Consider the following 27,617-nt stretch of genomic DNA (forward strand, 5'->3'; position numbering starts at 1 on the left):
ACCCAGGCACCAGGTTCTGCCGAAATTTTAAATGACTAAAAATAATCTATGAAAGCATCATTTTAGGTCTAAAAAAGGAAAAAAATAAGGAAAACCTCAAAAATTTGAAACTGGGAAGAAATGTACCAAATGTTAGTAGGATAATTTCTTGGTGGGAGAAATATAACCTATTTTTCACTTTATGGTGTTCCATATTTCCTAGCTTTTCTCCTAATAGCAAGCCACTTACAAACTGATGCAACTTTGTGGTGGTTGTTTTGTTTCCTTCACATTCAGTGTGCAAATATGAATAAGAATTGTAGGCATGAGCACTGAAATGCTTAGGAATCCCAGGAAAAATTTTATCTAAAAAAAGCGCAGCAATATGCAGATAATCTATAATCTTCAAAATGATTGTGAAGACCAATCTGAAATATTATTTTAATTCTATGAATTTTAGTTACTACAGGTATTATTTTAAACCTTCACCTAAATATTTACAGATCAATATACACTGATGATCATAAGATCAATATATCAAACTAAATCCTATAGATGAAAAAAGCACAAGAATGAAGTTACAATTTATAAAAGAGTACAACGCTAAAGGATGGAAATACTGTCTCAAATATAAAAATCATCCTTGCATATTCATACTGGCCTCATATTTGTTTAAGGTAGCCTTCTCTTCCTCCAAGTGTTTTACCCCTGCTCTCATCTCTTTGGTAACTTTCAGTAACTAGTATTTGTATATAACCTTATAGACTACAGTGTACTTTTCACATATATTGTGTAATTAAGGGGAACCACTCAGAATATTGAAACAAACCCGGTAATGTAGTAGAGTTGTCTAAAGTATTTCAAATAGTATGCCTATAATTTCTTGTAGCAGTAATATTATAACCTGGCATTTATAGATTTTTGTTCCTGGAAAAATGAATGAACTTATGTGTACCTAAAAATTAGAAGCCATCTCACTGGCACCTTCATTTTAGAGTTTACAAGCCATTCCTATATTCTGTATGCATTCTAAAAAGTTCTTAGTATTGAAGTATAGTTGACATACAATGTTAATTTCAGGTGCACATCATGGTGCTTCCACACTTCTATATATTACACGATGCTCACCAGAATAAATGTAGTCACCATCTGTCACCATACAATGTTATTACAATAACATTGACTGTATTTCCTATGCTGTACTTTTCATTTCTGTCATTTATAACTGGAAGTTTGTACCTCTTGATCCCCTTTACCTATATCGCCCTTTCTTCCAGCCCCCTCGCCTCTGGCAACTACCAGTTTGTTCTCTGAATTAATAAATCTATTTTTATGTGTTCGTTCATTTGTTTTTTAGATTCCACATATAAGGGAAATGATATGGTGTTTGTTTTTCTCTGACTTATTTCACTTGCATAATACTCTCTAGGTCTACCCACATTGTCACAATAGCAAGATCTCATTTTTCATGGTTGACTAATATTCCATTGAGTACATACCATACCACCTTTAGACATTCATCTACTAATGGACATTTGGGTTGCTTCCATACCTTGGCTATTGTAAATAAGGGTGCATACATCTTTTAGAATTAGTGGGGTTTGGGGGGAGTAAATATCCAGTGGTGGGGAATTATGAGATCATGTAATATTTCTATTTTTATTTTTTTAGGAAGCTTCATATTGTTTTCCACAGTGGTTGCATCAATTTATACTCCCACAGTGCACAAGTGTTCCTTTATTTCCACATCTTTGCCAACACTTTTTTTTTTATAATAACTATTTTGACTGATGCAAGGCGATATCTCATTGTGGTTTTGATTTGCAATTCCTTGATGATTATAGAGGTGTTGAGCATCTGTTCATGTATCTGTTAACCATCTGTATGTCTTCTTTGGAAAAATTTCTATCCACGTCCTCTGACTACTTTTAATGGGATTACTTGATGTTGAGTTGTAGGAATTATTTATATATTTTGAATATTAACCTCTTATTGAATATATCATTTGCAAGTATCTTCTCTTATTCAGTAGGATGCCTTTTCGTTTTGTTGATAATTTCCTTTACTATGCAAAAACTTTTTATTTTGGTGTAGTCCCAATAGTTAATTTTTGAACACATTAGGACATTTAATTCAAAGCAATTTCAATTTTCCCTAAAATACTACCTAGGACTTAAAACTTGGGGCAGTGCCAACTAACCAACCAAAGGAAACAGTGGACTTACTTCCATGGAGAAAACCAAAGTTGCTACCAAAAGAGGAAAGAGCTCTCAAATGAAAAGAGAGAGTCCGGTAGCCAGTATCTTCTTCAAGATATAAGGAAAGTAAAGAAATGGTTCTCTTATAGAAATAATCTAATTCTGTCAGCCGTTTGTATGTCTTCTTTGGAGAAGTGTCTGTTCAAGTCTTCTGCCCATTTTTTGACATGATTATTTGTTTTGTGTGTGTGTTGAGTTTGAGGAGTTCTTTATGGATCTTGGATATCAGCCATTTGTCTATAATGTCATTTGCGAATATCTTCTCCCATTCTGTGGGTTGCTTCTTTGTTTTGCTGTTTCCTTTGCTGTGCAGAAGCTTTTGATCTTGATGAAGTCCCAAAAGTTCATTTTCACTTTTGTTTCCTTTGCCTTTGGAGACTTGTCTTGAAAGAAGTTGCCATGGCCGATGTCAAAGAGGTTACTGCCTATGTTCTCCTCTAGGATTTTGATAGATTCCTGCCTCACATTGAGGTCTTTTATTCATTTCAAATGGATAAAGAAGATATGGTCCACATATATAACAGAGTATTATGCCTCCTTCAGAAAGGTTGAATACCCAACTTTTGTATCAACATGGACAGGACTGGAAGAGATTATGCTGAGTGAAATAAGTCAAGCAGAGAGAGTCAATTATCATATGGTTTCACTTACTTGTGGAGCACAAGGAATAACATGGAGGACAACTGGGAGATGGAGAGGAGAAAGGAGTTGAGGGAAATTGGAGGGGGAGACAAACCATGAGAGACTGTGAACTCTGAGAAACAAACCAAGGGTTTTGGAGGGGAGGAGAGTCGGGGCTGGGTGAGCCTGGTGGTGGGTATTATGGAGGGCACATATTGCATGGAGCACTGGGTGTGGTACATAAACAATAAATTGTGGAACACTGAAAAGAAATAAAATAAAATAAAATGAAAAAAATTGGTAACAAATGAAAACAACCCAAATGAGGGGAAAAAAAAAATTCTGTAGCAGATCTCCTCACGGATAATCTCTTGTCAGATTCTCTCCTCGTAAGAATCAGATTCTCTGCTAATAATCTACAACAGGAAGTCAGTCATCAGTTTAATAAACACCAAAAGGAAGCAGTATCTATTCCAAATAGTTTGTTGAAATGGCAGAAGGCTATAAATAGACAGAAAATAACTTGAGGAAGCAGTGACAGATACTGACAACATGTTTCCCCAGGGTATAAAAATGGCATATGCCCTGGAAGCTTTGATTTTATGTTTTCTTTGGTCTCAAGGACGTTCGTAGTACATAGCTATCTAGCATTTCTTCACTACTTTGGATTTGTGGCTATTAAGTTATACATTTTAAATTGTGCCTAGCTCCCTACTAATTTAAAAAGTTCAAAAGCAAACATCTATATAATTATATTTTATAACAATTTCAACAAGAAAACATTACAGAATACATTAAAACAAGATGATTTAACAGAAAAGAAAGTAAAACACACAGCATAGGCTAGCCCAAGAGAAGCAGCAGGGAAGACATAACCATTGGGAAAGCAGTCTCGTGCCCACAGTCCTTCCATCCCACTCAGCCATATAAGAACAGGCCTTGGGCAAGAACACTTCCTTACCGAGGCAAAGAGTCCACACAACCAGTGTTGATCTTATCACCTTGTGCAGGAAGATAAATCCCTGTTTCCGGCTTCTTTGTGTGTGCTCAGTATGTGCTCCTTTGTCCTGCTGAAATGAGTGCCTCAGAGGCCTGCCCCTAGCATTCAGTATTTCAGTCTCCACACTGGGGGTGTCAGGCCATTTGTCCTGCATTGGCTGTTAGGGGACCCACTGGCCATGGGGGACCAAAGCACACTATTCGAGCTGATCTTGTTCTGCCTCTTCCGTACATATGTAAAAGCATTGCTCCATTCAGTACTTGACTGTGCTGTATTTTCCTTGGCGACTCTGATACCAAGACCCAGCAGGCAGAAGTGTCTGGACTTCTATTCCTGGTGCTAGCATAATGAGAAGCTATTCTGTCCTCCATATAGTTGGAGTCTTCTCTGGACATGGGTAACCGGTACCCAGGGTTCGACTTAACAGGAATGGCAAAAGTAATCCCTCCCTATTTTGTCTATTTGATTAACTTTTCTAACTACCATTGTAGTTCTCTAAGTATGGTCCATGAATCATTAGGGGTCCCCAAAACTTTTCTGTGGGGTTGACAATGTCAAAACTACTTTCATAATACAGGTTTCCCTCATTATCTGAAAGCAGAGCATTCCTATGAAACCTTCCATTAGGCAAAATGGGGTAAAGCGAAGAAGTGATTACCATTAATTTATTTTTTTAAAAAATGTTTTAAGTGTTTCCAGACCCCATAAAACCCCCTTAGGCTATTCTTATACCCTGCAACTCATCTTGCTAATGGATGCATGAAGTAAGTTGAGCTAAAGCACAGATGCTCACAGACACAGTTCAAAGTTATAGTGACTCCGCACTGAGATGGTGAGTATAGTTCCTGGGGAAAGAGCTTGGCAGTGCTGTCCTCCCTATTTGGGGGGCATAGCCTCTGTAACTGCCCACTGCAAAACAGATGCTCACAACTATTTCCATCTTACAGAAAAGTGGAAAACCTCTAAGGCTTTCATTTAGTTAGTGAGGAAAGACTATGACATAGGTCTTTCATAAATCCAAGATGGCAAAATGCAAACTTCCAAAAAAACAAGGGACACCTGTAATACCAAGATGCTATTTGCTTTTGGCTGTGCTGATATTGTACTGATGGCACAAAATCAAAGGTGGTAAAATCACTGGCACCTTAGTACACCAAAGGCAGTGGCATCAAACTGTACAAGCAATTCTTGTATTCTTCATGGTTTTAATTCACAGTAAACAGACAGTAAGTCTATTGAGATGTATCTTTAACTTTACAAAATTAGGGACATATAGACAGACATAGATTAAAAGGAGACAATGTAATTCATACACTAGAAAATCATTTTCCACTTCCAAGTGCTTTGATTATACCAAATTGTATCAAACTGCCTGAAATTATGCAAATGACAAGAGGTTAATCATACAGTTGCACTAAGGTGCGCAGGTGCCATGACTGTTCACGTCTAAAATACAATTTCCAGAATATCACTGAAGATGAATGAGTAAAAACAGCAACAACAAAAAGAAATGTTCTAAACTTATGAGTGAAATTACTGAGCAGATTTAAATAAGTCATCATAATAATAAGTCTCCTGAGATTACTTCCACGTTCAGCTTCACAGAAAGCTAAACATTATGAACACTAAAAAATACACTAAAAATGACTGATTCCTTTTCTTGGTGACTGATTCTTATGCACTCCCACCAATCATTTAGTTTCAAGAAAACTTTTTCCATATCAAGCACTCTTACTAGCATTTGAAATTTTAAGTGTCCTCCCTTCGAGTTCTAATAAGTCATGTGTCAACTACAATAGAAACATATAAATCCAAAAAGTCTCTTTTGGCATTCACAGTGTAACAACTTTGGTCTAAGATACCACGCTACATAGAACGCTTCTCTCATCATAACATTTTAACAGGTGAACTCATGTCATTTCTTCCTTCTTTTCTGCCTTTTATCAATTCTCTGTTTTGAAACTACTTTGGACACTTTGATTATACCAAGGTTTTAAGATTGTATACTATAAACTCATTATAAACCAACAGTAGTAAAGCACTCTGACTAGGTCTTTTATTTTTCCAACCTGATTTTAGCTCAGAGGATATTAGCCACAAGAGAGAAAAGCCCCTCAGCAGGTTGTCCAGCTTCTTCAAACAATGTTTTTGCTTCATGTGTCTGGGGTACATGAGGACTGTTGTTTTGATCGCCTGGAGTTAGAATCTGCACATAGCATTTTTTGGGAGTACTCTACATTGATAACAGAAAAGTCATCTTTCTTAAGTTTTTTATATTTTTTTGTCTTGTTTTCTGAATAACCTTCATTCTAAAATTCTAAAATTGTTGATGTGTTGTCTGAGTCAAAATTTATTTCTAGTTCAAAACCGTAATGCCACCTATGTTTTAGAAGAAAATTAAAATGTAGTTCTTGAGGTTTTTCTTTGTGCTCTGGTAAACTGGCAAAGCTTGCACCTATATATTTAATGAAAGTATTTCAACCAGTTGCAACTTGAGCTTCAAGTCCTTCCCCAGGGAAGAAAAAGGATTGGGCATTATGATTTCCTCTGATAATTGTCAGGATCTCATGAAATTTACTAGAATTTAAATTTGAACTCATTAACAACACAGACCTACAAACAGAAGGAAAAAAAAACAACAGAGAAAAGAATGTATGATAAGGCATTTTAAGACTGGTATTAAATTCTCTTGTTCTCACAGTTTTATTGAGATACAATTAACATACAAAGGGGCTAATGTTAAATGTGGTAGAGACTACAAGGCATAAAATTTAAAAAATAATCTATTGTGTGAGGCGCCTGGGTGGCTCAGTCAGTTAAGCGTCCGACTCTTGATTTCAGCTCAGGTCATGATCTCAGAGTCATGAGACTGAGACCCCTGTTAGGCTTTGTGCTCCATGCAGTCTGCTTGAGATTCTCTCCTTCTCCCTCTGCCCTTCCCCTCCTTGCATGCCCTCTCTCACTCTCATAAATAAATAAATAAATAAATTCTTCTAAAAATTATCTATTATGAATGTGGAGGGAATAATGTTGCTAAAAAGACATCTAGTCATCTGTAATTCCACCCACTAACACAATGATACACTTATATACAGGTCTACCTCATAAATTTGCTAGCTGAGGGCTTTTTTAATAGATTCATTTTTTTAGAGCACTTTAGCATTACAGAAAAACTTAACAGAAAGTACAGTATCACCATATACAGTAGTCTCTCTTTACCTGCAAAGAATATGTTCCAAGACCAACAGGGAATGCCTGTAACCTGATAGTACTGAACCATGTATATACTGTTTTTTCCTATACAAACATACCTATGATAAAATTTAATTCATAAATTAACACAGTAAGAAATTAACAATAATAATACACTGTAATAAAAGCTATATGTATGTGGTCTCTCTCTCAAAATATTTTATTGCACTGGACTCCCTTCTTCTTGTGATGATATAAGATGATAAAACATCTATGTGATGAGAGGAAGTGAGATGAATGATGCAGGCACTGATGTAATGCTAGGCTACTATTGACCTTCTGAAGATACAGCTGAAGGAGATCATCTGTTTCTGAACCATGGTTGACCATAAATAAATGAAACTATAGAAAGTGAAACCATGAATCGGGGGCAGGGAGGACTACTGTACTCTCTCTCCCACCCCACCCTGTTTCCCCTATTATTAACATCTTGCATTGGTGTGGTACAGTCTTCACAATTAATGAACCAATATTGATTCAATTCAATAATGAATTATTATTAACTAAAGTCCCTGGTTTCCATTAGGCTTCACTTTCAGTGTTGTACATTCTTATAGGTATGGATGGACAAATGTATAATGACATGTATACATCATTATAGTATCATAGTATGCTATGACTTCTTTTACATACTAAGATTTCTTTCACTTAGCAATGTGCTTGTAATATTCCTCCATGTCTTTTCATAGCTTGATAGTTCATATCTTTCTATCACTGAATGGTATTCCATTGTATGGATGTACAGTTTGTTTATCCATTTAAAAACACAGCCAAAGAAGAACGTAGTCTACTGAAGACTACTGCATACAGTACATACAGATGTCTATTTAGGAAATTGCTGCAAATAAAAAAAAATTTTTAAATATAAAGTGCCTTAAATTCTAGGCAGATTTATAGAATTTTAAAAATTTTAGTGAAATGAAATTTAATGAATAAATTTAATGAAAAATTAAATCACAATATATTATTGAGCCTATAACACATGGAAATGTAACATATTTGCTAAGGAGGTGGGTAGGAGCAAAGCTGTATTGGGCTAAAGAAATTATTTCAAATGGTAACATGAACCCACAAGGACAAGAAATGAAGAGAACCAGAAATCGTAAATAAGAAGGTCAAGGTTAGGGGTGCCCGACTGGTTCAGTTGATAGAGCATGTGACTCTTGATCCTGGGGTTGTAAGCTGAGCCCCACATTGGTAGAGGTAACTTAAAAATAAAATCTTTTTTTTTTTTAAAGATTTTATTTATTTATTTGACAGACAGAAATCACAAGTAGGCAGAGAGGCAGGCAGAGAGAGGGGAAGGGAAACAGGCTCTCTGCTGAGCAGAGAGCCCGATGCGGGGCTCGATCCCAGGACCCTGGGATCATGACCTGAGCCGAAGGCAGAGGCTTAACCCACTGAGCCACCCAGGCGCCCCAAAATAAAATCTTTTTTAAAAAAAGTCAAGGTCAATATAATAAAAGCTATAAATATGTACTTGCTCTCTTACTGCTTCTTTAAAAGATATAAAGTAATCATTATAACAATGTATTGTTGGGTTTGTCACAACAATATATACAATATGTATAACAATTATGCCACAAAAAAGAGGGAGATACGGAATAAAATTAATTTAGAGCCAGGTTTTTAATCTCATAGGAATTAAGTTAGCACGAATCTAAAGCTGAGTCTAGTAAATTAAGATGTTTATGGTAAGCCGTAGAGCAACCACTAAAAAAATGCTTTTAAAAAGAGTAAAAAAAAACAAAAACAAAAACAAAAAAACCTATGAATAAACTTAACCAAGGAGGTGCAAGATTTGTACTCTGAAAACTAAAATACATTGATGAAAGAAATTAAAGATGACATAAATAAAAAGAAAGGTCTTCTGTCCTCATGGATTATAAGAACCAATATAGTTAAAATGTTCATATGATCCAAAGCAAACTCAATACAATTCCTATGAAAATACCAATAGCATTTTTCACAGAACTAGAACAAATAATACTAACACCTGTGTGGAAACACAAATGATCCCAAATAGCCAGAGCAACCTGAGAACGAACAAAGCTAAAGGTATCGTAATTCCAGAATCTCAAGTTATATTACAAAGCTATGTAATCAAAACAGTATGGTACTATCACAAAAACAGACACAGAGATCAATAAAACAAAATAGCCCAGAAATAAACACAGGCTTATATCATAAATTAAGCTATGGCAGAGGAGGTAAGAATATACAATGGAAAAAAGAAAGTCTCTTTAACAAATGGTGCTGGGGAAACTGGACATGAAAAAGAATGAGGCTGGATGACTATCTTACACCCTACACAAAAATAAACTCAAAATGGATTAAAGACCTAAATGTGAGACACGAAGCCATAAAACTCCTAGAAGAAAACATAGGGAGTATTTCTTTGACATCAGCCACCACAAAATTTGCTAAATATGTGTCTTTAAGCAACAAAAACAAAAGTAAAAATAAACTATTGAGACTACACACACACCCACACACACACACAAACAACTTTTGCACCTCAAAGGAAACCACCAACAAAATGACGAGGCAACCTAGTGAATGGAAGAAGATATTTGCAAATGATATGTCTGGTAAGGAGTTAATATCCATAATATATAGAGAACTCATATAGCTCAACACCAAAACAAAACAAGACAAATAATCTGATTAAAAATGCACAGAGTATCTGAATAGATATTTTTCCAAAAAAGAAACACAAATGGCCAGTAGACACATGAAAAGATACTCAACATTACTAATCACTAGGAAAATGCAAATCAAAACTGCAATGAGATATCCCCTTACACCTGTTAGAATGGCTAGAATCAAAAAGACAAGAAATAATAAGTGTTGGCAAGGATGTGGAGAAAATGAAACCTTTGTACACTGCTGGTGAGGATACATATTGTTGTGGCCACTGTAGAAAACATTACGGAGCTTCCTCAAAGATTAAAAATTACAAATAGAATGATCCAGCAATTCCACTACTGAGTAATTACCCAAAGAAAATTAAAACACTAATTTAAAAAGATATATGCAGGGGCACCTCGGTGGCTCAGTCAATTAAGCATCCAACTCTTGGTTTTGGCTCAGGTCATGATCTCTCTGGTGGTGAGATCAAGCCTAGCATCAGGCTGTACATTCAGCAGGGTACCCGAATGATACTTTCTCCCCCTCCCTCTCCCCCCACACGTATTTTTTTTTCTCTCTCTTTCTGAAATAAATACATCTTAAAAAAAAAAAGATACATGCATCCCTACACATTATTTACAATAGCCAAGATATGGAAGCAATACAAGTGTCCATCCATAGATGAATAGAGAAAGAGGTTGTGATATATATATATATATATATACACACACACACACACACATATATAAAATGGAATACCATTCAGCCACATAAAAGGATGAGATCTTGCCATTTGCAACAACATGAATGGACCTAAAGAGTAAAATGCTGAGTGAAATTAGACAAATACTGTATGATTTCATTCATATGCAAATTTAAGAAACAAAACAAATTAAAAAAGAGACAAAGAAAAAAATAGATCCTTAAATACAGAGAAAAACTGGTGGTTGCCAGTTTTGGTGGTTGCCAGTATGTTAATTATACTTCAATTTAAAAAAAAAAAAAAAAAAGGAGACAAGGTGAACAAATATCATTAGAGTAACTGCTCCATTAGGAAATATTCACCTGATGCAAAATAAAGCAGTAAAAGAGGGACAGAGGAACAAAAAAACACATTAGCTATAGAGGGAAGAAAGTAACATGGCAGACATAATCCAACTTTATCAATAACATTGAATGCAAATGAATTAATCATTCTAATCAAGAGGCAGAGGTTATTAGACGAGATATAAAAGTAAGATACAACTATGTGCTGTCAATAGGAGACACTACAACAGTGATCTATCATGCCAGCAGCAATCACAAAAGGGACATTTTGTAATGATAAAAGTGTCAATCTAAATGGAAAAGATTTGTAAACATGAATGCACCTAAAAAGAGAAGTGAAAGGAGAAACAACTCAACAATAATTGAATATTATTATTCAATATTATTGTCCAATAAGACACTAAGACTCCAAAGTGTGATCTGACTAAAACAGAACCCTTATTTCCCACTTAAAATCTGTTCCTCCTTCAGTCTCTCTCTCTGGAAGCAGTAACTGCATCCATCCAATTGCTCAAGCCACACACCTCTAAGTCCAGTGACTTAGACTCTCTTGAGCCCCACATCCAAAGAATCACTGAATTCTATAGCTTGTCCTTCCAAAATATACCCAGAATCCAGCCACTTTTTCCATTTCCACCCTACTTGAAACCACCACCATCACTCAGGAGGATTACTGAATTACACTCCTAATTGGATTCCATCTTTCCTTTTCTGGTGCCCTGCTGTCTGTCTCCACACAGCAGCCAAATGGACCCTCCAAAATAAATTAAATCAGGTCATTCCTCAGCCCTAAACTTATTCTATACATTTGAAATGAAATCTAAATTCTACTACTTCCCCTTCCGGCTTTTTTCCTATTCCTTAATGACTGCACTTTCTTCACACTGAACACTTTGTTTATAATGCAATTCTTACAATGTACGTATGTATGTATAAAAGGTGAGAAAGAATAGGCAGTACCATAAAATGTGAATATTTATAAATTATAGTCAAATATAACTTTTATTGCAAAAAAATTTCTTGAGTTTCCATGAATAATTCATGTAGTAAAGTATATAAAAAGTCTATGTAGAAAAACCCTTAGGCGCAACGTGGTGATAGTATTTAACTATATACCAAATGTGGGAATAAACCATGCATGTTACCAAAAAAATCGTAACAAAAGAAATTTAAAAATACAAAAATCGAAAAAACTTTACATGTAGAAATAATGTTTACTAATATATGATCCAGGCGTTCACATTCATTGTTTCAGTTAATTCTCATAAAAACCATTTGTGATGAGAACCATTATTCTCATGTTACTGATGTGTAAAATGAGGCTCAGAAAGGTTAAATAAAATGTTTGAAGTGGCAGAGTGGTGAAGCCCAGGTCAACTCCCCTTGAATGGTCATGTTCTACATACAATTCTAAATAGCGCTTCATCATGGTCATATACAATAGCGCAAAACTGAAATGACATACACATCCACCAACAAAGGAAAAGAGACGTCACCTAGTTATAAAAATGTTTACTGAAACTAGAATTATGTAAAAATAAATGGGTGTGTTACATGAAAAAGCGAACTATAGCATTCTACTCATGAGTACAATTAAACTTGGTATTTTCATACGGGAATTGGCCAAAATAAGCCAATATGTTAATGTTGGTTCAGTTTCGACAATAGAACTCTGGGTGGTTTTGTTTTGTTTTGCTTTTTGTATTTTCCAGATTTTTCGTGAATGCATCAGAACTGTTTTTAAAACAAAACAAAAAACTAAATTTCATGGAACAAGAGTAAAAGTTTTTGTTTAGTAATAAAAAAAAAAAAATTCAGCCTCCAGTGTCTTCCCAGTTACGGATTCCGAGTCTAGATCTAAACTAGATAAAATCTTAAGTATTATCTAAACGGGGATCTACATTCTTTTAACTGACATCTGAGAACTCTCCTCGGAGCAGGAGTTTTCTTCAAAGGATTTTATGATACACTTTTCATTTTGTTGGCAGCCTACGCTAAGAGGATCCAGTTAAGAGCTTATCAGGATTGATGACTGTGCAGCTAAGGCGGTCCAAGCGTAATAAGCTCTTGCCATGGGAGGAACATAATTCAAAAGCACTTTCAAACTACCCCTGGAGTGTGTATCTTGAACGAAAATAATAATACTTAAAAGGAACCAAAGATGGTAAGGAAAAAAAAGTCAAGAGTACATGCTTGTTCCCAAAACCTTGTCTCTGGGGCAGAACACTTTGTGGTACTGTTTGGTAGCGGGGATCCAAGCGTTGTGGGTTTTACGCTCCCCGTCTGCAAAACACAGTCAACGTCCGCTTTTTTGAGTTCGGCCTTCGCGGGGGTCAGCAAAGCGTGCTGGGTCCCCTGGGCCCTAAACCGCGGCTTTCGGACCTACTCACAACCAGTCGGATTGGCCCCGTAGCTCCGGAAAACCGCCCTGGCTGGAAAGGTACCAAGAGCGGCGAGGCCGACGAGGGCAAAAGAGCGCAGGCTCAGGGCCCGAGGAAGGAAACGCCGCAGAGGTTGGGCGGTTTCTCCAGGCGCGACGAAAACGTACCGATCCGAGAAAGTACAGCCCTGCACACGGGGCGGGGAGCACAAGGGACCGCGCGGGCCACTGCCGCCCTCAGGCACGCCCACCCCTTTCGCCAGACGCACGCACGCACGCACGTACACACGTACACACGCACGCGCGCTCTTCCCTGGGCGCGCGGACGGAGTGCCCACGGTCAGGAAGCGCGAGCTCGGCGAACCCGTGCCTCTTCAGGGACTTCCGGCCGGTGGGTTCGGCCGCTACGCAGTCCCTCCTGCGCGGGCTGGGTCTCGCTGTGTCTGCACGTGTCCGGTGTGGCGGTTCCCGAACTCTGGGAGGAAAAGCAGAAGAGTGAAAACTTGGACTTAACATTGTCTCTTAATAAACGTTTGCTGATTTACTAAAGTAGTAAGTGCTGTTTGCCTTAATTTTAACTCCGCCTTGCCTAAACCCCATTCTTCCAAAACCAACACAGTTTCTGGTGCACTCTTGACAAATCCCTCTTAGTGCGGTAGTAACCTACTAACTGGTAGTAACCGTGTAAGGGAAAGCGAATTGGCGAGAAAATTCTAAAGGAAATTTGCCAGCATCATTTTCTGAAGTGTTTTGTTTTTGCTTTTACTACGCTCTTTTTTAAAAATTTGAAGGGTTTGTCCAAATCTGAGTTTGAACCAGTCATAACGTGGCTTCAAACCTGAACAGCTTAGCGTCTATTCTCCCCACCTGTTCTCCCTTACCCACACTCGAACAGCATGGTGAGCATTGTCAGATCACTCTGTTACACATTTGAAACTAATAAAACATTGCATGTCAGTTACACCTACATTAAGAAATTTTTTAGATGGTGAGTGCAATGTGTAAACCTGACGATTCACAGACCTGTACCCCTGGGGCAAGTAATACATTATAATGTTAATAAAAATAATTAATAAAAAGTTTTTTTTTTTTTTAAGAATCATACAGCATAAGTGACAAGGCAGATAATACTGTGGTTGAGGAAATTGAGATTTGCCTATGAGCTCTCAGTAATAAGCTACTCAGCAATAAGAAAGACGCTACAGCCTTGGAACCCAGGGACAACAAAATATCCGGATGCCCATCCAGTGCTCTTTCCGTTACTTTTAACTCAAAAAATAAATAAATAAATAAATTTTTTTTTTTGAGTATTAAAGAGCTGTGTGTGTTGGGGGTGGTGGTGCTCAACAAGTAGATGCTAAACAAATGACATTTCTGTGGGAAGCAGCAGGGTAAGAGATGGGAACGACTGGAATTAGATTTCACTTCATATCCTAGTTTCACACTTGGGAACTAAGTCACCATAAGTTACCTTACCTCTTGGTACCAGTGCGCTAGGCTTCTTTTGCCTTAAGGTATATTCTACTTTATATCCAAGATGAGATCTCTTACAGATTTGCACTTACTTCCAAGAATAAATCTGAAATAGGTTTGCACATACATACACTATGTTCATCTATTTTAATTTTAAAATTTATTTTTAAATAATTTTTTTGTTATTTTAATAAAATCTGAGCCAATCTGGATACAATGTCACATGGCCTTGCCTTCATGGGGGCTGGGGCAGAGAATATAATAAACCATAAATATAAGACTGAATTCAAGCTACTTTTGAAAAGAAATATAGGGATAAGAATTTAGAGGCAGAAAACAACCAGAACTCTGAAATCCCAACCCACACACTATTAGTACATAAATAGATATATGGTTGAATATATAAACCATCTTCCACCTATTTCTGAAAACTTTTTCCTATGAAGAATGTCTTCCAAGTTATACCTGAGTCTCATCGTTAAGGAGAAAGAAAAATCCTTCCCAAAGAAAGCAATATAATTAAGGACCATATAAAGAAATGCTACAGTGGAGTCAGGCAGGAGAAAGAATCCACAAAAATCAGTACTTATCCAAGGATTAATGTCCCATATTTAGAGAGTCCACGAAGGTAAAAGGTCTAACATTTTGAACACGTTTAGGTGTAAGCCAATGAGGGACTGATTTTGTACAAACATTTGTAAATCTTTCCTTCTGAAAACCAAGATATATAACAAGCCCAGATATTCTGAGGTCAAATTTCTATGGTGAAACCAAACTCAGTTTGGTTTCAAAAGCGATCGTCACCCTGATTTGGGGTTCCAGAGTATAAAGAAAGATATTTTTGAAAGAGAACGAATATAGTAATCAACGTGGTGTTAAAAGCTCTCCAAGAGCTAGTAAATATTTTCTCATAAAATGTTTCATTTAATCGATTACTGTAGAACTCATTATAGGAAAAAAATGACATTGATTTGGATCAAAAATACTACTGAACCAGCAAACCTAACGACTCTCGAATTGCTACCCCCAAATTAAGCAAAAGCTGAAAGGAAATGCAAAAGATTCAAGTAAATGTATTAACAATAATTCCATATTAAAAAGACATTTACGTTCTAGATACAGTCCTAACCTCCCAGAATTCTCAAAATGTATTTCTACAAACTTTCCCTTAATGCCATTTCAGATTGGATTATCTAGCCAGTAAGACATTTACTATGTCCCCATGCAACCCAGCAGCAAAATCACTTTGTTTGCCCTCGCTCGTTTGAGAATTAACTCAACTCGTAGGCCCCTCAATGAAACTTGCTCTCGAAACCGCACACAAAATACCGATATCCGACTCCCTCTCTCCCTTATATAGCAAGTTATCAGAACCAAATGTCCGGTGCCAAGACTCACAAGCGGGTAAGCCTAAAGCACTCACCCCTAAACCCTTAGCAGGTGCCGCCTATACCTCCTCACGCCCAACCCCCGTCCCGGAAGTTGCGTCATGGCGCTCGTGCGCCATGTCCCCGGATGCACTTCTATATCCGGATTCTTAGAGCGGAATCAGAGCTCCGAGGTTCCCTACGCGGTTAGCACATGCGCGAGGGCTGTGCTCCCTCTTCCTCCACTTCCACTAGCTTCTACCGTCCGGGAAGCCGCCGCCACCGCCGCCGAGGAGTCAGGAAGTTCAAGATGGCCGCCGCGGAGACTCTGTCGCTGCGGGAACAGCCAGAGTAAGTAGTCTCCGCGAGCGGTGCGGAAGGCCGGCGCCGGGAGACTGCCGAGTGGGAAACCGCGGAGACCTGCACGGGCGGGCGGGAAAGTTAAGGCCTAACGGCGAGAGCCAAACTTTGCCTTTCCCCGCGCGATACGTTGTTGGGCGGGCGGGCGGGAGGACGGCCTTCCAGCTTCGCTCTCCCGGAGGCCGCGGCTGTTGGGTCGAAGGCGGCCGCGGCCTGCCGCGCGTCGTTGCCCTGGGAGGCGTACGCGCGAGCGGCCTCTACAGGTCCCGTGCGCGAGGCGGCTGCCGCGACTGTGCGGTCGCGCCTTAGTATTCCTTCCTCTGGGACCGAGCGGAGCTCCCTGGCTGCAGACTCAGTGGCATCGGAATTGGGCACCCGAGGAGCAGTGGAGGGAGAGGGGCAATCCACAAGACTTTGCAAGTCTTAAGACGTCCTGCCGTCGTCCCGCTGCTGGTGTCCTAAAGGACTTGAAAACAGGAAAAAGGGATGCTAGGGCCACCCTCTTTGACCCTCCTAGAGCTATGTAATAGTTTGTCGCTAGCGGGATACTTCCCCAGTGCTTTTACTCCAGCATCATTCGTTAATTTTTTTTTTTCTCCTTTGCCTATTGGCAGCTTATTTGCCAACTTCCAAACTTGAGGCAAAGTAAGATCAAGTTCTTGGTTTTGAGGCCTGACATTTTTGGCCTGAGTTTGTAGGGCTTTGGGAGTACAAGAGGAAGAAGGAGTAGCTGCTTCCAAACCCAGTTTATGTCTGTAATTAAGCTAACGTAAGAATCGACGTGGCCAAGTGAAAACATAACTTGTATATGCTACAAAGTCTAATCGTTGCTTAAAAGTAGTATTTTGTTCTGCTCATGTTGGGAAAACTCAAACAAGAACCGAAAACAGAGTGGATTTTAAAACCGTTCATAGAGTGGTCGTTTTATGCATTAGCATTATCTGATTTTTTTTTTTTAATCCATTTTAGGAAAGAGGTAGATATAGACTCCCGGCAGTTAGGGACTGGGAAGAGAAATTTTTACTACCGGGCGCCCCAGCATTTCATTGCTATACATTCTGTTCTAGACTCCTCAATCATTTGCTTTACTCAGAGAATTATACTGTTTTTCATTAAGGGCTTTTGAAGATTGCTCTATTATCTTCACAAATTGACTTAGAAGAGAGCAGATGGATTTTAAAGTTTTAATGAAACTTCACCTTTTTGTTTCTCATTGAGTCCACAGTGTGGCACGTTCCAGTATTTATGCCAATACAGTACAGATGTTATGCAGCTGTTTCTTTCTAGTAACCTCTTCAAAGTTCTATAGTATTATGTCCATTTATTTGATTTCAGGGACTGTTCAGATTAATTTTGAGGAGTGCTTGAGTCATATTTTATATGCATATTCAAACTCTAGACTTAATAATTAGCATTTATTTATGCCTCTGCAGTATGAGTGCCCCTGAAATAAATGGTCCTTAATTCCACCTCACCTCCCCCACAGAACTCTTGTTATAACGGGAGTATTTGGTCTGTAAGTGTCCAACTTAGTTGGAAATGTTTAACAAATAAAATAAATTTTGTATGAAAGCAAGTACTGTGTGTGCTCCTTATAGTGAATGCTGGAATATAGTGTCTAAACAGTTCTTTTAGAGGACACCAAGTAGTTTACAATTGCATGAACTCTGTTCGAAGTGGAACATTTGGGAAGAAATAAAAAATTTTAAGTAGTTCAAGGCCTTTTAGTGGCTTTTACGTTTGTCCATCTCTTTAGCTCAGCCTCTTTGATGGTTTTAAACATTTAAATTTTTATCTGCATTCACTTATTTGCACTTACTGAGTACCAAATACCGTTCAAAGCACTGAACAAAATATCCTTATAACAACCCTTTGGATGTAGTTGCTGTTTTACAAATGATTAAACTAAAGCACAGAGAAATTAAGTTAACTTGCCCAAGGTCACATTAAGTGACAGATCCAGGATTTAAATCCAGGTAGTCGAATTCTAGAGCCCTGCTCCTAACTATTCTGTTGTCTAGCCATCCACTATACATGGTCGCTCCTTTTAAAAACAGCCTTTAAGGTTTGAAATCCTTTTTATTGACTTCCAGTGTCCCAGAAAAGGTCCATTTTATTTTGATGTGACAGCTCTAATTCTTTGAAGCTTAATTTTCCACACCCGATTTGGAAAAGGACGGGTGGAGGAGTTCATTTTAAGACTAGTTGGTTTTTTTGAATCCATTCTTATTTTTACATCTACATTAGTTCCGTATTAAAGTAGTTGAAGTTGTCAGAGAAACAGGCTTAATTACTTTCTTTGTAAAGAAGTAATGGCATTCACTTTGCTCGCCATTCTCTGTTTCCAGAGCATAAATTGAATGCCTCCCAAATAAGATGTCATTAAGAGTATTCTCTTTTAAAAATTTGAAATAGGAAATTAAAATAACAGTAGTGGTTCCTAATCAGTCTTTATTTTAAAGTTGTTTCATTGTACCAGATGCTCAGAGACCTTGAATGAAGGATGAAACTTACACGTTGCATTTAACAATAAATGATAAAACCAGTCTTTTAATATTCGCATATAGTCTGCACTTCAAATCAGCTTCGTTTCCAAATAATGTGATTTGAAGGATATTACTCAATTCTCAGTAAGTACTGTTTTATGACAAACTTGTTATAGACCATATTGGTTTAAATATAGACCTTCTAAATGTGTAAATTGCAAAAGTGTTAGATTGCAGAACGTAAATGCTAAAATGTAAATCCGCATATATGGAACTTAAATACCTGTGTTTATTACAGATATGAACTATGCAAGAAGACCATTTTGTTATCAGGGTACCTTTCCGTAAAGTTTTAGAAGAAAGTTGTTGATGTTGAACCTAAATTAGCTGCTTTAGCACAAGCTTGTTAGGTGTAATATGCCATCAATTCACTGAGTTCACTATTTCCTGATTTATGTATCAGACTTCAGCTGGTATTTTCTATGGAATTTGCATTGAGAGAGCAACTTGAGGGTGAAGGTCTATGAACCCTAGCATAGGAGAACTCTAGAATTATTAAGGTTAAACTAATGGGCCCTAAGTGCTTTTCCACATCTTTGTCAGTAATACAATCATTTTTTTAGATGACATTCATTAAGTTACATTAGAAACTAGGGCCACTCAGATAAGTAACTCTGAAGTGACACTGGACATCACGATACAGCTTCTAAATTCTCAGAAGCTTTAGGAGCTAGATTTTCTTTTGAAGGAAATTACTTCCTCTTTGGGTAAACTCTTAAGAATTTTGATTTGCAATTCCTCGAACACTTGTAAATTGTAGAAAGCACTAGAAGAGGATTCAAAGAGTAGATTTTTCTTGGGGAGGGAGGTAATTAAATTTAAATCATTTTGAGGTACTGCATTCACCAGATAGGTGTATGCAGTGGACATATAATTGAGCAAAACCAAAATGTTTCCTGTCAAGAGATCAGTGTAGTATAGGCAGTGTAAGCCGAGCTGTAGTCTATCTAGTGAATACAATTTTTATGTGTTATCTATATAAATCATTTCATTGACCCAACAAATTACTTACTGAGTACCTAGTTACTATAGGTTCAGAAGTTTACTAGGCCTTAGGGATAGAACAGTGAACTAATAAGTAAATTACAATTCTGCTCTCACAGGGCATATGTTACAATACAGAGAGGCAAACAAGAATTAGGTGGTGGCAGTTACTTCAGAGAAAAAAAATAAGAGCAAGGGGATATGTCTGTGGTAGGGTGAGGGTAATGATTAAAATGAATTGGTGAGGAAAACTTGACTGAGAAAGTAATTTAAGCAAAGATCTGAGGCTGGGGAAAGGAACCAGTAATGTGTATGTCTGGGAAAAGCATTCTAGGTGGAGAAACCCTGCAAGGACCAGTACCAAGGCCCTGAGATAGGTTTTTGTTTGTTTGTTTTTTAAAGATTTTATTTATTTACTTGACAGAGATCACAAGTAGGCAGAGAGGCAGGCAGAGAGAGAGGAGGAAGCGGGCTCCCCAGCGAGCGGAGAGCCTGATGCGGGGCTGGATCCCAGGACCCTAGGATCATGACCTGAGCCGAAGGCAGAGGCTTTAACCCACTGAGCCACCCAGGCGCCCCCTGAGATAGGTTTTAACTGTTGTTTAAGGGGAGCGATGTGGCTAAAGCATAGTGAGTGTGGGAGGAAAGTAGTCAGATCAGTGTGTTGGGGAGGTTGGGCAGATAGTATGGGGCCTTGTAAACAGTTATGGTTTTTACTCTGTGATAGGAAGCAATAATCAACTGTCACACAGAGTAGTGATATGATCTGACATTTTAAAAGCATCCTCAATAAAATGGAAGAGCTCTTGACTGACTTGTAATACTAGCCTTCTCACTAGCTTGATGTGTGTTTGACCAAAGGCAGGACCCTTTAACTTCCTTGAAACTTAGTCTCCTCTGTCCTGGAGACATAGACAGTATTTCTTCTGTAATTTGTGTGGTGGCCTTTTATATATGAACTTATTGCTACAACAAACCTGTGATTTATCAATACTGTTATTTCCCCAGTGTACAATTAAGAAAACTGAGGCATGGAGGAACAACTTGCCTAAGGTTACACTAGGTGTGTCATGTTGGAAACACCATTGAACAAGGTAGTTTGACTCAGTCCATGCTTTTTGACCATTTCACTGAAAATAATATTCTTAGTGTCAGCCCTGACAGCTCTGCAATGTCGTAATGAGAAAATCTATTTATCCAGTAAGACTAATCTCTTTTGAGGCACTTGGTTTGTGCTAGGCACTATCATGAGCCTTAATAACATCTGTTAACGAAAATGCAATCCTGACAGCTTGCTTTGAGTAGGTACTGTTTTCTCCATTTTGTAGATGAGGTGCCTGCAGAGCAGAGATAACTGAAATTTGCCTGAGGCCACACAGCTAGTAAGTATTGCAATCAGGATTTGAACCCAGATAGTCTCACTCTGGAGACTGGTTCCTGAAGACACATTAGAGGGTCTTGAGATAGTTTGAGTTTTAGCTTATCGACTAGAATTTTGTACTTTGAGACTGAGATTTTATATACCTGAAAATTATTGTCAGCCTTTAAGCAGGTTCTCCATACTTGTCTCCATATCTTAAATTAGCCTAATTCAGTTTTTCTCACATGTTTCCCCCTACAAGTTGAGTTTTGGGGCGGGGGGGAACATACACCATCACTTTCTAGATTGATGGGAGATTTCAGGTGAAGGGATGTGGTTACTTATATGAGGATACAGCCTGTAAGGAACAAAGCTGAAATGACTTTGTATTGGGGCACCTGGGTGGCTTGGTTGGTTAAGCATCTGACTCTTGGTTTCAGCTCAGGTTTTGATCTCAGGGTCTTGGAACGAGCCCCATGGAGGTCCCCATACTCAGCAGGGAGTCTGCTTAAGGATTCTCTTGCTCCCTCCCCCTTTGCGCACTCTCTCTCTCAAATATAAACCTTAAAAAATAAATCTTTGTATCTTTACTTAAATCTGTGATCTCCCCTCTCTCCTCGCCATAATAGAACCATACTGGGTTTAAGTCTTAGAAAATTTGACGATCCCGGAGAACCTTACTGTATTTATTCTGTCATCTTCATTCCGCATTAGAGAGAAGTCAGTCCATACTAAAACCTGTCATCCAGAAGATCCAGCTTTCTCTGCAGCTCCCTTCAGTACTCACAGTTCACAGTACCAAAATGGAGATTGGCAGTCTGACAAAAATAAGGTTCTTGCTATGTGGTAGTTGTATGTTCTTCATGTTCTCCACACCACCTCACTATTACCAACTAAGAGCTTTTCAAGCATACCTCTAGTATGTCACCTCCCTCTCCAAGCCTTCCAAGTTTACTGAAGACTGAGACCTGGCTGGGGGACCGACCAGACTCCCCTCTGACTCCTGCTGTAATGGCAGTGTCCTTACAGACCACTGTCTAGCAGTCTAGCCCTGTAGATCTGGGCCTCTGACCCCAGTGAGCCTCTGACTCTGTGTCAGCCATTCTAGGAAGAATCTCCTGTAATATCTTTTTATCTCCTGGAATTGGTGCATTTGAGATCTTAGCATTTAGACCGGTTTCTTCACAAGTTTGATGCCTTGGCAACACTGGTCTGCTTATAGTTTGCTATTTATAACTATACCTTTTGTCACCTTCCCCCCGCCCCATCTAAAGTATTATTTTCCTTGTTAATTTCTTACTCATTCTTTAGGACATTATTACTCAGCCTTTATTTTCTGATCCATATTCCTTCTCAATAAATATTTCTTCTCACCTTTCAGAGTCTCTGCTTAACAAATAACTTGGGTTTTTCTGTGATCTCCTTGATCTTTTTCAGAGTGATGTTAGGGTGATCAGTGTTCCATCATGCCCTTATTTGTGTCTTTTATCACTGCATTCTTCCCATGTTTCATGTGACTTTCTTTTCCACTGGACTGTAATTTCCTTGAGGATGGCTGGTACTAGCACACATCTTTGTTTTCCTGCTACCTCCCTAAATGCCTGTATTAAGTGTACTAATTTAAAAAAATATTAAAAGAAATTGAATTCCGGGGTGCCTTGGTGGCTCAATCAGTTAAGGGTCTGATTCTTGATTTCGGCTCAGATCATGATCAAAGGGTCATGAAATTGGGGTGCCTGGGTAGCTCAGTGGGTTAAGCCTCTGCCTTTGGCTCAGGTCATGATCTCAGGGTCCTGGGATTGAGCCCTGCATCAGGCTCTCTGCTCGGCAGGGAACCTGTTCCCCCTCTTTCTGCCTGCCTCTATGCTACTTGTGATATCTCTCTCTCTTTCTCTCTCTCTGTCAAATAAATTAATAAAATCTTTTAAAAAGGGGGTGGGGGTCATGAAATTGAGCCCGGGATCTGACTTTGTTCTGGGTGTGGAACCTGCTTAAGATTATCTCTCTCTTCCTCCTCCCTCCCCTTTCCCCTTCCTTCTCTTAAATGAAAAAAAAAAAAAATTGAATACCTTAGTTTTTAACCTTGGCACAAATCACAAATTTACTAGAAGTACAGGAGTACATAACTTGAAGGACTTAGACAAAATAATCCATATCTTCCTCCAAAAATAGTGTGATTATCAGAATCCAGATGATTTAATGTCTGGGATGTGATGTTTTAGTAGGAAAGGATTTTAAAGGAGAAGGTTAAATACTATTGTATTCTGTGTTTAGCCTGGGGTTAATGAACTGCAAGGATTTAGCAAAATAATTTGGAATCAAACTCAGCATAGTCTAAACATTTAAGCACAAAAGTTACCCCTTTGGTGTAATTAATTTTATTAACATTATCTTTGCATGGCACCAATCAGTATGAGCATACTTTGGGAAACCAATCTTTCATTTGAAATTTAAAGAGATTAAATAGCCCATTGAATAACTACTGGTTGAACTGTAAGCTTTGGCTGATACTGAACTATTGTTGACCTACAGGAGATCCTTTGATGTGATTCAGTCTCATACCACATGGCTGCTCAGTGACCACTTCAGGCTGAGCTTTATAACTCCTGGTCAGATCACTCTGAAATTTTAACCCTTGGAAGGTGTGTTATATTCAACATCAGCCACCACTGCACATTGATAGAATGCCTGTTTTGGATATAGCTGAATACTGGTTGTAAAGATTTTAAAAAGAAAAGTATACTTCTCAATTTAAAGTGGGAAAGATATGGGGGGTGGCATGTAGATTTGATTTTAAGTCTGTGTGGGAAATTATGGTTTGAAAACAAGTTACTGAGTGACTGTAAATCAATATTAACATTTTATTATACTGGTTTTGGACTTTCTTTTTATTAAGTGTGATTATTTTAACCTCCCTCATGTATGTAGTCTATGTATTTGAGTTCAATCATTAAGTTAAATCACTAAGTCAGTTTTTGCCATATATCTTTGCAGTAAAATGTCTGAAGCTGTTCCAAAAATATTTCAGTGACTAATTTCATGTATTACATTGGGATGTATTTTATTATTATTTTGTTGTGACTAAATGCTTGATAAATGATAGAATTTTGAAATGTGTTTGATACATTTATAGGATAGAAGATGCTGATAATTCCGAAAAGAGTGTAAATGAAGAAAATGGAGAAGTATCAGAAGACCAATCTCAAAATAAGCACAGTCGTCACAAAAAAAAGAAGCATAAACACAGAAGTAAACATAAGAAACATAAACATTCCTCAGAAGAAGACAAGGATAAAAAACATAAACATAAGCATAAACATAAGAAACACAAAAGAAAAGAAGCTGTTGATGCTTCTGACAAAGAAGGTCTGTCTCCAGCAAAAAGAACTAAACTGGATGATTTAGCATTGCTGGAAGACTTGGAAAAACAGAGAGCCTTGATTAAAGCTGAACTTGATAATGAGTTAATGGAAGGAAAGGTCCAATCTGGGATGGGGCTCATATTACAAGGTTATGAGTCTGGCTCTGAAGAAGAGGGGGAGATACATGAAAAAGCAAGAAATGGAAATAGGTCTAGTACCAGATCTTCAAGTACAAAGGGGAAACTTGAGCTAATGGACAATAAAAATAGTACAAAAAAGCGAAGTAAAAGCAGATCCAAAGAACGGACTAGACATAGGAGTGATAAAAAGAAAAGTAAGGGAGGTGTTGAAATAGTTAAAGAGAAGACAACTAGGAGCAAGTCAAAGGAGAGGAAAAAGTCCAAAAGTCCATCCAAGAGAAGTAAGTCTCAAGATCAAGCAAGGAAATCAAAATCTCCTACGCTTAGAAGGCGATCTCAAGAGAAAATTGGGAAGGCCAGATCTCCTGCTGATGACAAAGTTAAAATTGAAGATAAAAGTCGGTCAAAAGACAGGAAAAAATCCCCAATTATAAATGAAAGTAGAAGTCGTGATCGAGGCAAAAAATCCAGATCCCCAGTTGACTTAAGAGGTAAATCCAAAGACAGAAGATCACGGTCCAAAGAGAGAAAATCAAAACGGTCTGACACGGATAAAGAAAAGAAGCCAATTAAATCTCCCTCTAAAGATGCTTCTTCTGGGAAAGAAAATCGGTCACCCAGTAGAAGACCTGGTCGAAGTCCTAAAAGAAGAAGTTTGTCTCCAAAACAACGGGATAAGTCAAGGAGAAGTAGATCTCCACTTGTAAATGATAGAAGGTCTAAACAAAGCAAATCACCTTCCCGAACTCTGTCTCCTGGTAGAAGAGCCAAGAGCCGATCCTTGGAAAGAAAACGAAGAGAACCAGAAAGGAGACGACTTTCTTCTCCAAGGTAACTTGTTTTCAAAATGTTAATACTTTTTACCAATGCACCAGATTTTAAAAAGGAGAAACTAGAACTTGTTTCTTACGGTAGTCTTATGGTAGTTTTATGGTTTCAAGAAGATCTTGTCCAATAACCATATTAATATTTGTACTTTTTTAATGAGTAGCTTGACTAAAAGATTTAAAGATTTATAAATACAATCAGGTTTTTTTCCCCCAAGTTCTTAATTTAGTATCAGATTTGTGGTCGCTCCTTTAAATCCAAGTAATTTGGCCGATAAATCACATATACCCATTTATGTAGTCCCATTTATAGGAAGTGAGGGGAATTTATATAATACTTTTAGCCCATCAGTTTTTTTCCCTCAAATTCTTGTGATTATCCCTCCTCACAAAGTGGAATGACTCTCATATTCCATTTATAAGTGAGAAAATTTATAGATTGAGAGATTATTCCTTTTACCTCGCATCATAGAACTAACAGGTATTTAAGGCAAAAGAAGGATTTTAGCAGAGTGGGTGGGGATTATTTAGACTAGTCTAAACTACTTTAGAAACTGATGTTTTTAGTATCTTTATATTGAATAATTGGTATGTGAAATTATCAGCCAGGTTTAGCTTAAAAGAAGATTTGCTTATACTACGTAAAGATAAAAATTCCTGGCCACATATCATGTGTGAATATAAATACAAGCTGACCTTGAAGTTTAAATCGTTTTCTGAAAAATTTCAAGAACACTGTTTGCACAAAGTGCTGTATCTTAGATACTCTTAATTCTTCTAAGTGGCATTGTAATTAAATGGCCCCCTTCTTCCTTTAGCTTTCTAAATTGAGAAAGTGAGTATTGCTGATTATGTCCTCTAAAGTGTTTCTAAATCTTTGTTTCTTTCAATTTGTCTTCAATTTGAAAAGGAAATTCTGAGCAATTTGTTAAGGACTATAGTTGAATATTTGAAACAGTTTTTTTTTTTAATTATAGAAAGTTACTAATTAAAGAGAAATTCAGATAAGGCAGAAGCCTGTAAAGTCTTTCCCTTTTCATCTCTCCACTACAAGTGATAAGAATATGTCCTTCTAGTTCTTTTTTATGCACATACAATTATATGAATGTTCTTTCTTACAGAAATGGAGTCCTGCATGTTAAAGTGTGATCTGCTTTTTTTCCTGAAATTTTTCTGTGGCAGTAAAGATCTCTTTCAGCTCTTTATATAGCAACACCGTATTTCATAGTATATATATACAAAGTTGAACTTTGAAACAACATGTTGTGGGCACCAGTTCTTTACAGTCAAAAATGGGCAGATAACTTTTGACTCTCTGGAAACTTAGTTACTAATAGCTTACTGCTCACTGGAATCTTTACCAATAACTGAACACATATTTTGTATGCTCTAGTATTATGTATACTGTATTGTTATAATTAAGTTAGAGTTAAGAAAATCCTAAGGAAGCTTAAATACATTTGTAGTACTGTACTGTAAAAGCAGTCTGCATGTGAGTGGACCTACTCCATTCAAACCCATATTCAGGGGTCACTTCTGATCATTTCCTTGTTGAAACACGAAAATTATGGTTGATTCCAGTTTTTCAGGATTATTTGCAAAGATGTCCATTGTTTATGTGTGAAGTTTTTAATAGAATAGATTCATAGAAGTGAAATCCCAAAGTCTAAGGTAATGTACATTTACATTTTATAAAGTATTGTCACATGTCTTTCCAGGAAAGTTATATAATATGTATTTCCTTGAGTAGATGACTGTCCCTTTCTCTAAACCCTCAGTTACATTTTCTTTGTTCTAAGGTTAAGAGTGAGTGTAAGATGCTGTTACATGGAATATATTAAAAATAAGGCTCTATATTACAAAGATGTCAAAATTTAGACAAGTTTTTATTTGAGTTGTTTTTCTGGAATTAGAATCAGTGGCTTAACAAGGTGAATAACCTTTATAATTTTTCAAATTGTGAGACTAGAGGAAGTAGACCTTTTACTGTAGTGCGTACCATAACACCAAAATGTCATTGTGATTTTCTG

At 37.6% G+C, this 27,617-nt stretch overlaps 1 protein-coding gene and 1 long non-coding RNA gene across 15 annotated transcripts in view; one reads left to right on the plus strand and one right to left on the minus strand.

The window, feature by feature from the left end:
• Positions 1–12,739: 12,739 nt before the first annotated feature.
• On the minus strand, positions 12,740–16,179 carry LOC116589086. The gene is made up of 2 exons (XR_004285185.1): positions 16,065–16,179; positions 12,740–13,643 (listed from the first exon to the last, which is right to left on the minus strand). It is a non-coding gene; the product is annotated as an uncharacterized LOC116589086 (long non-coding RNA).
• A 9-nt stretch (positions 16,180–16,188) lies between these two features.
• The window catches only part of PRPF4B (pre-mRNA processing factor 4B), a 38,139-nt gene continuing 26,710 nt past the window's right edge, over positions 16,189–27,617 (plus strand). For all 14 annotated transcript variants that reach the window (XR_004285175.1, XR_004285176.1, XR_004285174.1 and 11 more), the window contains exons 1-2: positions 16,189–16,359; positions 24,392–25,591. Coding sequence is in view for 3 of the 14 variants with exons in the window: in XM_032340992.1 (XP_032196883.1) it covers positions 16,223–16,359; positions 24,392–25,591 (1,337 nt within the window). In the remaining 11 variants the exon portion in view is untranslated. The remainder of the gene's footprint in view (positions 16,360–24,391; positions 25,592–27,617) is intronic.

The sequence above is a fragment of the Mustela erminea genome, chromosome 4, assembly GCF_009829155.1.
Source record: "Mustela erminea isolate mMusErm1 chromosome 4, mMusErm1.Pri, whole genome shotgun sequence".
NCBI lineage: Eukaryota > Metazoa > Chordata > Mammalia > Carnivora > Mustelidae > Mustela > Mustela erminea.